The sequence below is a fragment of the Eulemur rufifrons genome, chromosome 15 (assembly GCF_041146395.1).
Source record: "Eulemur rufifrons isolate Redbay chromosome 15, OSU_ERuf_1, whole genome shotgun sequence".
NCBI classification, from domain to species: Eukaryota; Metazoa; Chordata; class Mammalia; order Primates; family Lemuridae; genus Eulemur; species Eulemur rufifrons.
Window position 1 is genome coordinate 19,998,351 of NC_090997.1, and position 14,339 is coordinate 20,012,689.

A 14,339-nucleotide genomic window follows, 5' to 3' on the forward strand; every position below is an offset into this window, starting at 1 on the left:
CCAAAGTAGCCTATAGATATAGATACACACATATGCACACACAGAGATGGTTAACATGCAAGCCAACCATACCTATACACAGGCATAAGTTCTTTTGTCTGTCTTACATAGTTCACAATTAAAAAGTACTTAAAACAGCTATAAGCATTATTTAATGTATGGATAAAGGTCCAAAAATAAACGAATAACTAAATAAATTCTGGTTCATCAACTTGGAAGAATTATGCAGCTACTAAAAATCATTGTGAACTCTCTATGGAAACACAAGAAATAAATAGAATATAACATTAAGTTTAAAATTACCCAATACACAATTCACAATTGCAAAGATGTAGAAACAACCCAAATGCCCATCAATTCATGAATGGATTAGTAAAATGTGGTATATGTATACCATGGAGTATTACTCAGCTATAAGAAATAACGGTGATATGGCATCTCTTTGGTTCTCCTGGAGAGAGTTGGAACCCATTCTATTAAGTGAAGTATCCCAAGAATGGAAAAATAAGCACTACATGTACTCGCCAGCAAATTGGTTTCCCTGATCATCATCTAAGTGCACATTTGGGAATAACACCAATTGGGTATCGGACAGAGGTGGGGGTGGGGGAAGGGGATGGGTGTATACCTACATGATGAGTGCGATGTGCACAGTCTGGGGAATGGACACGCTTGAAGCTCAGACTCAGGGGGATGGGGGCCGTGGGTACTATATATAACCTGAACTTTTGTACCCCCATAATAAGCTGAAATAAAAAAAATAAAATAAAATTACCCAGTACAAATTGCATGTATGTTACAGTTATAGCCTTTTAAAGTATGTATCTGTGAGGCAAAGGAGCAAAAGAGAAAGCAAAATATTCAAAATGAAGCTATTGAAGGAGGATAATGGATGGCTTTCCTCTTTTTAAATAATACACTAAACAATACTCTTACCATGCCAGGTATTATTCTACATACCTTATAGATATTATTCTGTCCTCTCAACAACTCTATAAAGTAGGAACTGTTATCATCCTCATTTTACAATTGAGGAAAGGGAGGCCCAGAGATGTTGGGTAACTAGCCTCAGATCATCAGTAATTGGCACAGCTATTAAGTTCCATAACTTACATTTGAACCCAGTATCTGGCTCCAATGCCCACACGCTTAGTCATTATGCTGTGCTCTCTGATATTGCTATGATGTCTGTACAGTTGAAGAGAAGGGATAAACATTTTGCCAGCAAGAACATCTTAGTGCTCAAATTGTGGTCATTTTACTTTAATCTTACTTTTGAAATATTTTCTGCTACTGATCAGAATTCTCAGAATCAGTATCCACTAACTAGCTGCCAGTGAGCCAGCACATACGTTTTAAAGCACATATTTGTCCAGTTAAGCATATATCGCTCCTGAAACTTAGAGAACTAAAAGTGTTTTCCTTCCAATTTATACCACTGGAGTAGGTTACAATAGAATTGAATCTATAGCTTCCTTAATTTTCACAAATGGCAAGATAGTTTAAACAAAGGATCTCTATACTATTACTAATATATACCAGTACCATACTATACTATATTAATATATGTGCATGTGTATAGAAATTAAATGGAGAAAGTAAATTTGATAACCATGACGTATAATATAGCTGTGGTGTTTAAACAAAAAGTTGGTTCTGAGTTTCCTTGCGCCAAGCGAAATGGGAAACAAGTTCTGCACCTCTTGGAATAACAGCGACAAGTTACTAAGCCCACCATTTCCTAGTTACTGTATGAAGTCACTTACATTTTTTAATTTCAATTACTTTACACATAACTCTTTAAAATAGATATTATCTTCCATTTAACATATGAGGAAGCTGAGTCCCAGAAAGACGAATTTGGCTAAATTCATGCAACCAGAAAATGGTAGAACCAGGATTCAAAGCCAAGAGCTGTCAACATGTTAAATGCCTTTTTTTAAAGTCTCTTTTTATTAGGAGGAAAAAAAAAAAAAGACAAACCAGCTTCCTATTTTCCTCACCATCAATTACAAGTGAAATATCTCACACAGAGCTTTACAAATAAATGTGACTTTTATCCAAATTTGGGGAGGTGGGGAGGAAGGGAGGAAGAGAAAGAGAGAGTGAGAGAGCAAGAATTGTTTTTTCCTCAGCCAAACCTTCATAAATAAGAACTGGATATCAAAAGAAAAGGCTATATGCTTTCAAGTTGCCCTGCGGAAGAAAGATTCCTCTCTCCACACATTATGACGGCAACCTTGTACTTGAACACCTGAACTGCTCAGCTGAAGCCATTTCTCCTACAGGCAAAACAAGGGAGCTCCCAGAATGCTGAGAGCAGAACAGAAGAACACAGGCTGCTCAGGCTGCCGCAGCATTGTCCCAAGTCGCCAAAGAAACAGATTCCCCCAGACAGTAGCCATTTATTTCCTTTGGTCATGTGCTAAGGAATCGGGAGACAAATGGGTGTAGTGTGCCACCTTGTGAGCAGGAGAAGACGTGCAAGTTCCAACCCTCAGCAAAAGCCCCAAAGGGAAGCTATAACTAGCGCCCCAGACTCCAGAGCACCACATACAATGTACTTGGAAATGTGGGGTGTGGAGGTACTTCCATATCCTCTCCCAAGGCCAGCCCTAAGCCATGAAGAGAGATAACGGAAACGGGTCTTTACTGGACGCGCTACAGTGTTGCTGCAAAACCCACAGGAAAAGTCATGAACTTGGATTCAGTGAACCTGTTTCTGTCACTAACTACTGAGTGACCTTGAGCAAGTCACCTAATGCCTGCAGGTGGGGCCGCTTTTGAAAATGAGAAAGGTGGACCAGGTGATCTGCAGGGGTCCACCCAGCTCTAACAGTGTGAGTCCGTGAAATCGCTCTCGCTCTGCTCTTCTCTCTGGCCTTCAGGTTTCTGGTCCCTTTTGTACACTACCACCAAAGTTGTCTTGTGAGCTACAACTGTGCTCTTGTCACTCCTGTAACAGAACGTACAAAACCATCCACAAGTTGCCCATTTGCCTGCTGTTCTATTACCGTGTTCATTCATTCATTCATTGATTCATTCAAGAAATAATTTGTTATATGTTCCCCACTGTGTCCTCGTGTCCACACTATCCCAAGCACATGGAACTACTGGCTGTTCCCCTAACAAACCAGGCTTTTTTGTAACTCTTGCCTTTGCTCATGCCATTCCCTTTGCTAGGAATGCCTTTCCTACATCTTCCTCCAGACCAACTCATATTCATCTCAGTGCAAAAGCCTTTCTGAAATTTCCCAGTAACTATCATCCTGTGTTTTCCTAACATCTCATGCCTTGATCCTAGTATTTAGCACACTGCCTTGAAATTACATGTGTACATGTTTAATGAGACAATATCTTGATACACTCAGAGGTGTAATTTTTTTCCCTGCAATTTTCTATACTTCCTCCACTGCTCAGAAGGGGGCTTTTTATGTGTACTGCCCTCAAAGTAGGGCCATTGCTGCAAAATGAACAGAGAAAAGAAGATTCATTGCACAGATTTGAGCATCAAAATAAACTTGTGAGATTCATAGCAAACTTACCAAGCTGATGGCTATGATAGAAAGGTTTTTTAGGTTTCAAGAGCCTGAACATTTTAAGTACAAAAGTCGATATTTGGCTGGGCTCAGTGGCCTGTAATCCTAGCACTCTGGGAGGCTGAGGCAGGAAGATTGCTTGAGGATAGGAGTTCAACATCAATCTGAGCAAGAGCAAGACCCCGAGATCCCATCTCTACCAAAAATAGAAAATTTAGCCGGGCATGGTGGTGCGTGCCTGTAGTCCCAGCTACTCGGGAGGCTGAGGCAGGATAGCTTGAGCCCAGCAGTTTGAGGTTGCTGTGCACAAGGCTGATGCCATGGCATTCTAATCTGGGCAGCAGAGCAAGACTCTTATCTCAAAAAAAAAAAAAAAAAAAAAAAGTCGATATTTATACCGTAAGAAAAAGACTCAAGAGCAAAAAGATGAAGAGTCAGTCTCCCCCAGCCACTCCATTTCCACATCCACCAACAGATTAGACAAGAGAGTGACAAATGCGGGCCAGACTCCTGCCCTCTGCCCATCCTCAAGCCATTCCCAGGTGGCAGTGAGAACTTACACCCCACTTCCTCTCTGGAATCTGGAAGGCAGATGTGTTCTGAGTGGGGGCGTGGAAGCAGTAAGTGAGAAAACATGGTGTGCCATAACTGGACAAGAGACACAGCAGAGGACCTCTGAATTTCCCCAGAGTGGCATGGAGACCAGAATCTGGAAGCTCATGTGCCCCCAAAAAGCATAAGAGATGAACAAAAGACAACCAGTGACCCCCAAACGGCCCAGAAGTCAGAATGCGGAGGACACAAAGTGGCCACCATGGCCCTAATGGCCAGAGGCTCTGTGGATGGCTATGACCAACATGTGTCCCTTCCATATGCATTGCTGACTTTTCTTTGTACCACCAGTGGCTAGCACTGTGGCCAATAAATGTTTGCTTTGTAAAATACTGTAGCCAGGACGATGGAGCACTAAAACGTTAGCAGGGAACCAGAGTTCTGTTTGCACCATTTTCCTTAACTTTCTATGTAATCAACTTCCAAGCACCATTAATGATAAAACAACTCTAACACCAATGCCACAATGAGAAAATATGAAAAACACATGATATGTATATAGAATTTCAAAATCTTTAGGGCTACAATGTCTGTGAGTACAAGCTGAGACTAGAAACAAACACTTGAAGTATTTTTTAATTAATACTTTATTATATTAGCATTAGATATATTATTAACAATTTTTCTCCTAACATTTTATATATAATCAAATATAAAAGGCAATATACATACATAGTGATTATATTTTCTGCATTCCCATCTACGTGCAGCAGAGCCCCCAGGAATGGCACTGGGCCAGGGTGACTGCACGGCTAGGAGACGGTCATCATATAACACGGGGAGTGGGCCAAGGGCTCCTTAATTCTCCTCCATCTGTTATCACGGGGTTGGGACAGTGGAACATCTAGGACTATGTAATAATTCTGAAGCACCCCAGAAGGTTAATATTATACCGAGTACAGAGCTTTGAGAATTCCATGCAGGTCTTATTAAGAGTCCCATGAAGTGGAGGGAACTGCGGATTAGACAGGACTTGTTGCAGAGCGCTGGGAATGGAGTGGTGTTTCCACAGCTTCTCCAGCTGAGTCGATGCGCCGCTCTCAGGGCAAGCGGTGGACCATGGGGGTGACGCAGGTGCAGCCCACAGTCACCATCACTTTCTCCAGCTGGAAGAAAACAGAGCAGCCCTGGTGCTTCCTCCGGAGGACCAGTGTCTCTTGCTGGATGGGAACAGAGTTCATAGAGGCATCTTCCTTGCCTTGGGCATTGACGCAGCCCAGGTACCTACACTGGGCCTGTGCGATTTCTGAGGGAAACCGGTTGGGGTCCCAGTTGACACTGCAGGGGGAGCAAGCACAATGGTGAGGAGAGGAAAAGGAAGGACCAAGGATGACAGCCCCGCAGGGAGGAGGCTCTGAGCCGTGCACGGAAGCACAGGCTCTGGAGCCAGGTGGCCTAGATTCATCCCCGGGCCTCTGGCAGTTGCTTCCCTCCTTAAGCCTCAGTTTCCTCAACTATAAAATGAAGATATTCATATACTGTTTTCTCATGGGATTGTTGAGAACATTGAGTGATACAAATGCATATAAGACACCCCGCTGTACAATGTTAGCATTCAACTCATGTTAGATCTTTTAGTTTATTTTTATTGGCATTATTATTATTACAACTGTTATTTATCCTTTGCCTAGAGATGGAACATCATTAGTAGGTCTCAAATATACAATCTACAAAGCTTGCTGCCTGGAAAGGAAAGCCAGAATTCCCCAGGTCTGTGAATCCAGTGCCTTCTCTCAGCAAAGTCAATCCAGCCAGCGTGCTCCTGTCCACGCCCCACTCGTGCGGGAAGTTAGGCAGCAACCCCAGAAGCTCTTCTAACTGTCCCTGGAATCTGTTGTTATGTTTGGAGAGTACCGAGGGAGGGGTGCTTGGTGTTCTACGAACCAGTATCTTAAGACAAAATTACAAAACTGTACCCTGACGGCCCCCATGTAGCATCCCACTTCCCAAACTGGCCTTTTCCTGCACTCCTCCCTCACCCCCACTCCTGAAAGGGAAATGCCTAATGTGAGTGCATCTCCCTGAACTGACATTTCCTGGTTCCCGCTGATCCTCATACAGAGATAATTATGAGGGCTGCTTTAAAGAATCCTCTCTTCCAACACAGAAAAGAATTGTAAATTCCAACCTAGGACTGCATGCAGCAGAAAAAGGCACAGAGTTGATGAGAATATGGATGCAAAATATTAGGACCCGGCCCAAAACGGCAAGAACAATGTGAGCTCCCAGGTAAAGCGAGATTTCCCTTGTGAAGAGTGAAAGTGAGGGCTTTCCTCTTTCATTTTTTTCTATATATTCTAAATGTTCTGCTTTATGATTAGAATGAATGAACTTTTTTATTTCAAAATATTAAGGGGGTAGAAAAGTTTTTGTGACATGGATATACCCTATAATGCTGAAGTCAGGGCTTTCAGTGAAATTAACATACTCTTCAAAAGAACGTGGAGATCAGCCTCGGTTGGCACTTACCTGTAATCCCAGGGGGAGCTGGAGCGGTTCTGGAAGTTACGTCCCGCGGGAACACGGTGGTTTTCACTGACGATGCGAACGTCAAGTTTTACAAAGTTGCCCCCCTCCAAAGGAGGGCAACTTTCGGGCTTTGGGAAGGCAGCATTCCATGCTTTGAAGTTTTTCCCAGCAGCGGCCTCCTTCAGAAAGGCGAGCCCCAGCATCAACAGCAGCAGGGACTTCACCTGGGAAAGAGAGGAAGCTGCAGTTGGTTAGAGATTCTGTCATCACTTGCTAGCAAGAGGTAACACATGGTCTAGCTGAACTCAGCATTCCTTGTCCTTTTATGGGATCACGGCTTCTCTCTGCACCTCAGTTCCTCACCTGGAAATGGGAACACTCTTATCTGAAGATACCAGGGTGCCAAACTGAGAACTAAACTCATTAGCCTGATGATTGAAGCCCTCCATGGTCCTAAACAGTCAGACAGAAAGACTGGGACTGGGTTTAAATGCTATCCTGGCTTCCTTGCTGAGCCTCTGATTTCTCATCTTTCCAACTGGATAACAATACTTACTTTATAAAAATATTAAGGCCGGGCGCGGTGGCTCACGCCTGTAATCCTAACCCTCTGGGAGGCTAAGGTGGAAGGATCACTCAAGGTCAGGAGTTTGAGAGCAGCCTGAGCAAGAGCGAGACCCCGTCTCTACTAAAAATAGAAAGAAATTAGCCCAACAACTAAAAATATATAAAAAAAATTAGCCAGGCATGGCGGTGCATGCTTGTAGTCCCAGCTACCTGGGAAGCTGTGGCGGGAGGATCACTTGAGCCCAGGAGTTTGAGGTTGCTGTGAGCTAGGCTGATGCCACAGCACTCTAGCCCAGGCAAGAGAGTGAGACTCTGTCTCAAAAAAAAAAAGAAAAAAAGAAAAAAATTATGCAAAACCAACTATAGCAAAGTTCCAATTATCCATGCTAATTGAAAGAAACAGCAGCACTAATGATGCACAACAACAGAGAATACAGAAACTATTTATCTTAAGCTCTGGAACATATATTTTTGAATGTACTTACATTGAAATATCAGCTTATCTGGTGTGACACCAATGCACAAAGAATGAAAGTGCTCTGTGAAGACCTAACTAAAAGAAGAGCTAAAAATCTCGCCAGCTTCCCATTGTCACGACCGTGCTTTGCTCACCCCACCATTACGACTGACCCTTCCTGGGGATGGACCAGACCCATCACCAACTCTGGTGTAATGCAGAGCAAAAGCAGAAGCTGAGTTGCTTTCATTCGCTGGGCTCAGTGTCATTCAGGCTCACCCCTTCCATCAGTTAAGGCAGAGAAAGTGATTAGACATGTTGATTTAAAAGGCCCTTCTTTTTATAATTTGTAGATGCTGGAGGCCAGAAATGAAAAGAGTAAACAAAAAGGTCATGGTGTCTACTTGCTATACTGAGGTAGCTGATACTAAAAAGAAGTTGAAAGCAAGGTTGACCCAGATCAGCCAGAATGAGGTTGATTTGCCTTCAGATAATCAATAGTCATCTACTTTCATGCGCCACAATCAATCATTCATTCAACATCTAGTTCTTAACTCTCTAGTGTGGTGGCTCAGGGCACGGGCTCCAGAGTCAGAATTCTGAGGTCTGTAACTCAGTTCCAGGACTCCTAGAAGACAGGACTCAGTTTCCTCCAATGGAAAATGCATAAATGAGATGATACACTTAAAACTAGCAACACTGCCAGCACACAGTGAATATTCAATACCTGTGGCTATTGTTAAGTCAGCAGTTTGCCAAAGCTACACAGCGGACAAGATCGATGTGGAATCCACCCTCATGCAGCTTCTGTCTTGACAAAGTGCTAAGAAGTTGTTTCTTTTAAAATGCCAACTTAGATAAGAGGGTCTTTAGACAGCTTCCCAAGCCTATGAATCACCTCATTAGATTTCTTAAGTAAATCCATTCTTTGTGTTTTCTCTTTCCTCTTCTGTATCATATTCACTGAATCACTTCTAATTTTCATTATCAAAGCTTTAAAGTAACTATACCTTGGGGTTATATGATTTAGCAATAATTACCGTGCTTCTAACACGTCATTATTACATTTGCTTACATATTCTTAGAATATTTTAGAAAACACTTTCACATCTCTTTAAACACTGGATTCTCACAACTACAATTGTGAGGTAGACAGAGCTGGTATTAATTATCCCATTTAGAGAGGTGAAGGAGTTATGTCTGAGAGGCAATACATAACTTGAGTGGGTTCACCAGCCTACTAATGATGCCAGTCTACAGACTCAAGCCCAGGTGTCAGCAGTCAGTGCTATTGCCAGTGAAGGTCATTATTCTAACCATCAACATCAATCTTAGCTTTGTGTCACTAGAAGAGCCAAGCATTCTAAGCAATGTGACAACTGTATCAGAATTGCATAAGTGTTGTAGGTCATGTGGCCCTTTATCAGGAAATCAGATGATGTCTGCAAATCACCCCAATTTACTCCACAAAGCTTTTGATCTGCAACTGTAGATTTTAGTGGTTATGCAATACAGAGCAGGGCCTCTGATAAGGCTGTCACTGGTTCTTAAGAATGACACAAACAGCACTTCTCAGAGAAGTTCAGAGCATTTTCTAGACTTCAATTCTTATATGCCATCTGAAAGCAGGTGAAGAGACATTGCCCTCATGCTGTAGAGTAGGAAACAGGCAAGAGAAAGCGAGAGCTGAAAGTGAGCAGTAACAGGACGGCAAACTTCTCAGCCTAGCTTTGCACCTCACTCTAATGTGAGCCCACCTGAATGACCTGATGCTCACCCCCTGTACTTACCTGCAGTCTGTGCCCTCCACATGTAGGAACGAGCTCCAGAGCCTGGCCAGGTTCTAGGTCCATGAGAATTTGCCTACACTACTTACTGAGGATGTCCTAAGTGCCTCAACTCCCAACTTTTAATCCTATTCCAATGCCCCTTACATCGTCATGTTTCTTGCTGACAACCCAACAGATTTCTTCAAAGAAACCAGAAATAGAAACAGGTTTGGAGCACAAAGCTACTCAATGGATTTGCTTGGATGCAATGGCTTTAAATTCAGAAACCTTGCCTCTGCATCCTTCAAAGAGAAGCATACTCTACTTGGAGCCTGAAAACTTAGGTTCATGTCCCAGTTGTTGTGCTTATGGTATCCAGGGATGTTAAATAAGTCAGTTAACTTAATTGGACTTTTGTTCATCTGTATAATGCAGAAAATAATCCCCATCTACTTCAGTGGTGAGAGTGATGAGAGTCCCTGGGGTAATAATAATATTGATACTAATAGCTAATACTTATGAAACATTTTCTCTATCATTATTAGTTGTTGTATATTAGAATGGCCAAATTAACTAAAAACTAAGCATGCATAGATCTGCCAATACAGAGTATAAATTCATTTATTCTCAATGATATCAGTTAATCCCCCCAAAAATGCCATGGAGAGATGCTATTATTATTCCTACTGTATAACTGAAGAAACTGAGGTACAGAGAAGATAAGTAGATTACCCAAAATCCTGCACTTGGTAAGTAGTGAAGCCAGGTTTGTCTAACTCCAAACCCTATGCTCCTAAATTATGTACTTTGCTGCATTTCTTGTAATCTCTAAAATAACATATAAATATAAAATAAAAGTGTCATCATTGCCATATGTCATGGACCTTTTATGACATCCAAGCTCTTTTAAGTTGCATGGCTTGTAAAAGGAGAAAAAAAAGAGGAATTATCTAAGCCAATGATATGGTGCATGATTTCCTAAGGCCCGATTTCTTTACGCCTGTATAGTAAATTCTTCCCAGACCTTATCTGAATAATGTCAGGCAAAATTCCAAACCCTGAGCTGGGGTAGAAGGGAAGATTTCCATCACATTAACATCCCTCTTTCCTCCAAGAAGAATGAGATGGAACAAAAAATTCAATAAGTAGCAATGAGAGACATGGGCAATCTCACTTCTCTAGGAGCTGTTCAAAGCCAACACTGGGGGGTTTCGCTTCTTCCAGCCAAGTCATCCCTATAGTGTTGGGGGAATCATTAGAACTCTTGGGGCCCCAGCTTCCTTGGGTAAAATATATATGTACATATCCCCTAAAGTGTGGCTAAGCTCCCAACACGAGATAGGAGTTTTAGGCCAACCTAACTCTATAGTGGGTGGCCACAGGAGAGACCATGCCAGTTGTCTGTGATACCTAGGACCACACACATGAACATGGCCTGGGCAAAAACCATCAGGCAAGGAGCTATGTTTTGCATCCCATTATAACTTTTCTAGTTATATTTTTTTTCTTTTTCTCCACCAGGCAAGAGTCAAAGTTCAAGTCATCTCTGTTTTTTAAAGAAGTAATTTTAAAAAGACCCACTCAAGCCTCCTTGCTTAGAAATCTGCTCTTCTGAAATCCTAGCCCCGACTGGCCTTAGAATTCTTGCCACTCACCATAGCCGTGTCACGCAGGATCATCACTGTCATTCTGCCCGGGTTGCTTGCTTCGTGCAGGAAGCTCTGTGGATGTGCCTTCCTCTGCACGCCTGTGCCGTATCGATGAGTACCTGTCGGTTTTATAGCAATCACTGCCCCTGTTTCGATTGACCTGCTTACTGTCTTTAAGTTGTGGTTGACCCAGAGTTACTGACGAATGCAGGGTTTTTTTCCTACTCCACTTCCTGAAGGGGAACCAAGGGGGGGACCCTAAAAAGGGATGACGGGAAAAGGACCAAATCTTCCTTTTCTTCTACCCCGCTTCCACCCCCATTGCCCTCAAATTATAGTAAAATTCTTCATTTATTTACTACAGAGATGAACCAAATTACAGATTTTGGTCATGATTTTTTATGTCCTTCCACAAATTGCCAACTGCCTTGTCATGCACCATGCGCTCTACTTTCTAGTCATGCAATATGAATCATGATTTAATATTAATTGTTAACACTTACTGAGCACTTTCTCTACCATTATCAGTTGTTGTACATTAGAATGGCTGAATAAATCATCCTTACAGGAGCCTTAGTATTAAACTAGACGACTATCTCTAGCTCTGTTTTATGAATGGGAAAACAAAACCAAAGAACTAAATGACGTCAGTGAGAGATTCAGAAATTATATTCGCAGGTAGTTTTGTTGTCTCCCAAAACTAATTTTTAACCCCCTGGTTAGACTCCCACGGATCCTTCATAAATAATCATTATTCATTGTGATGAAAAACCAAACTGTTTTTCCTCTGCTTTCACACCGCAACAATCAATACAAAAGACTTTTGTGACCAAACAGGTGGAGATTTCTCCCCAGGACCAAGCAAGTAATCAATGCCTCAAGCGGACACCAGCTGGGCGTCTACTAATCTGATTCAATTCTGACACCATCTACCTGGAGAGGGCATCAGACCCCACAGGTGGGCAGCTCAGTCCTCAGGCACCAGTCACAAGTCTGGGCCTCTGGGACTTCTGACCAACTGGCTTCACGGTGGGGTTCCCACAACCCCATCTTTAGGCTTGATTCGGTTACTAGAGCAGCTCACAAAACTCAGGGGAACATTTATGCTTACCAGTCTGTTCTAAAAGATATTGCTAAGGACAGACATAAACAACCAGATGAAGAGATATATAGAGCAAGTTCTGGAAGGGTCCTGAGCACAGGCACTTCCATTCCCGTGGAGTTGGGGTGCGTCACCCTCCCGGCATGTGGATGAGTTCTCGTTACCTTCCTGTGAGCCTCCCTGAGTCCAGCTGTCCAGAAGCTCTCTCTACTCCATCCTCCTGGGCCTTTTACGGAGACTTCGCTGGATAAGCATGATTGAAACATGGACAACTGTGAAGAAACATGATTGGACGAAAGGGTATGATCTGACATTAACAGATTTGGTGGGGAAACCCAGCAAGGCCTGTCTGTTCAGATTCTTCTTGGCCTCTCTGCAGCATTCCTTTCTCCAGGGCGTGGGGCAGGACCCCTTCTGAAATGGGGGTCTTATGACCTACAATCAGACAAAGTAGGTCAAAAAGATGTTTTTGTGGCCAGCTCCAAGACAGAAGGTGAAGGGGGACATTTAGAGTGTAATTTTAGTTTCTATGGTTTGCCTTGGGGAGAAAAAGGAGCAGGTGAAAGAAGGACAGGAGAAGGTCCGAGAGAGAGATTCTGCCCTTGGAGGCCTGCTTCTTAGACCTAAAATGCCCCTACGTTATCATAAAAGACTGTCTATCACCTTTATTACTCTGAAGCTGTTCCAAAGCTGCTTCAGTAACCAAAGACAAAAGGCCAAATACCCTAACAAAAGATATGCTTATTGTTTTAGTCACTTAGGAAATAACAGGGACCTACAAGGAGTTATAAGCCAGGAACCCTAGAAAAAAACATATATATATGTGTGTGTGTGTGTGTGTGTGTATGTATGTGTGTGTATATATTTCATAATATCACATTAATATCATAATATCAGATTCATACCAATATGAATGGCCATTGTCTTGGCTATTTCTGATTGGCAATAATTTTTTTTAACCAAAAACAAATTAGCAAGTAGAAGCCTTTAAATGCTCTGACATGTAATTTTAAATGACCTGCAAAAAGTTAATTTGTCCCAGTTCGGTTTTGATTGACAAATATGTATTAAGCCACTCTCTGTGTCAGGCATTGTACTCTGAGGATACACAGACATTTCAAAGAAAAAAAAAAAAAAGTAGCGTACCTCTCTTTATCTCTATGAAGATCAGGTAAAATTATACACGCTCTTTTCACAAGGCAGGACACATTCTAGCAGGGCAGTTATTTTCCCTTATCACAACATATTTGAACAACTCTCCTCCATTTTCTTGAACTGAAGAAAATGAGGAGAAAGTTGTTCTTGGGTTCGTTGGAAGGCCCTCTAAGACCAGTCAGAAATCTTCTGTGATCTCGGGCCTTTCATCCACATTGCTCCTCACCGTGGCTATGGAGTTCTCTGTTCCTCTCTCTGGAAAGATCAGAAGTTTAACACATCTGTGCTCATATTTAGTCTAGGTTGTACTTGCTTATATGTTTTAGGATGGTTCTCTGGGATCTTCATAGATTTGGGGTAATTTTAGCCCCCACAATCATTTCTACCGGCCTTCTTCTCCAAATAAACATCCTCAAATATACAATCTAAATTAAAAGAGTATATTCTTTGCAAACACAGATCCAAGTCCCCTAGCCAACCCTTCCAGCCAGACTGAAGCCCCTGAGCCCATCTTGTAGAGAATTTTCAAGGACTCACCAGGTATGACCCTCCAAGTATACGGTGAAGCCGGCGGTATGAAATCAAGAGCCAGGTTTTCAGCTTTGCTTGTGTCACTCATGCTACCAAAGCAAGATATGCAATAGGCCCTTCAATGTGTATGAAACTGAATGATGTGAGCCACTCACTTTCTTTAGTGGACTCTTCTCCGTTCAGAGCCACACCTCAATGCACAGAGAATATACCAGCTCTCTTGAAAGGAGAAACAAGGAAATCACTTTGAACTAAGAATATCTAATTCAATATAAGAGGCTGTGTTGGACTGCAGGGGCAAACAAATGATCTTTATCCAAGAAGGAAGCAACACTGACCTTCACATTCCATAGTCACAAAGTTCTCCCCCTCAGGATAAAAACAACTATCTCATCAAGATTCCAAATTAGCAACTGGCTATCACAAACTGAATCAACAGATCCAGATCATTATTTCATGTAACAAACATTCTTTGAGCACTTCTTAGAA

The 14,339-nt window shown here is 42.3% G+C and overlaps 1 protein-coding gene across 1 annotated transcript; it reads right to left on the reverse strand.

The window, feature by feature from the left end:
* Nucleotides 1-5,191: 5,191 nt before the first annotated feature.
* Nucleotides 5,192-13,938, reverse strand: IL17F (interleukin 17F). Its single transcript, XM_069489059.1, has 4 exons — nt 13,857-13,938; nt 11,069-11,181; nt 6,621-6,844; nt 5,192-5,429 (listed from the first exon to the last, which is right to left on the reverse strand). The coding sequence occupies exons 1-4, from the start codon at nt 13,936-13,938 to the stop codon at nt 5,192-5,194; spliced, it is 657 nt and encodes a 218-aa protein (XP_069345160.1).
* Nucleotides 13,939-14,339: the final 401 nt, after the last annotated feature.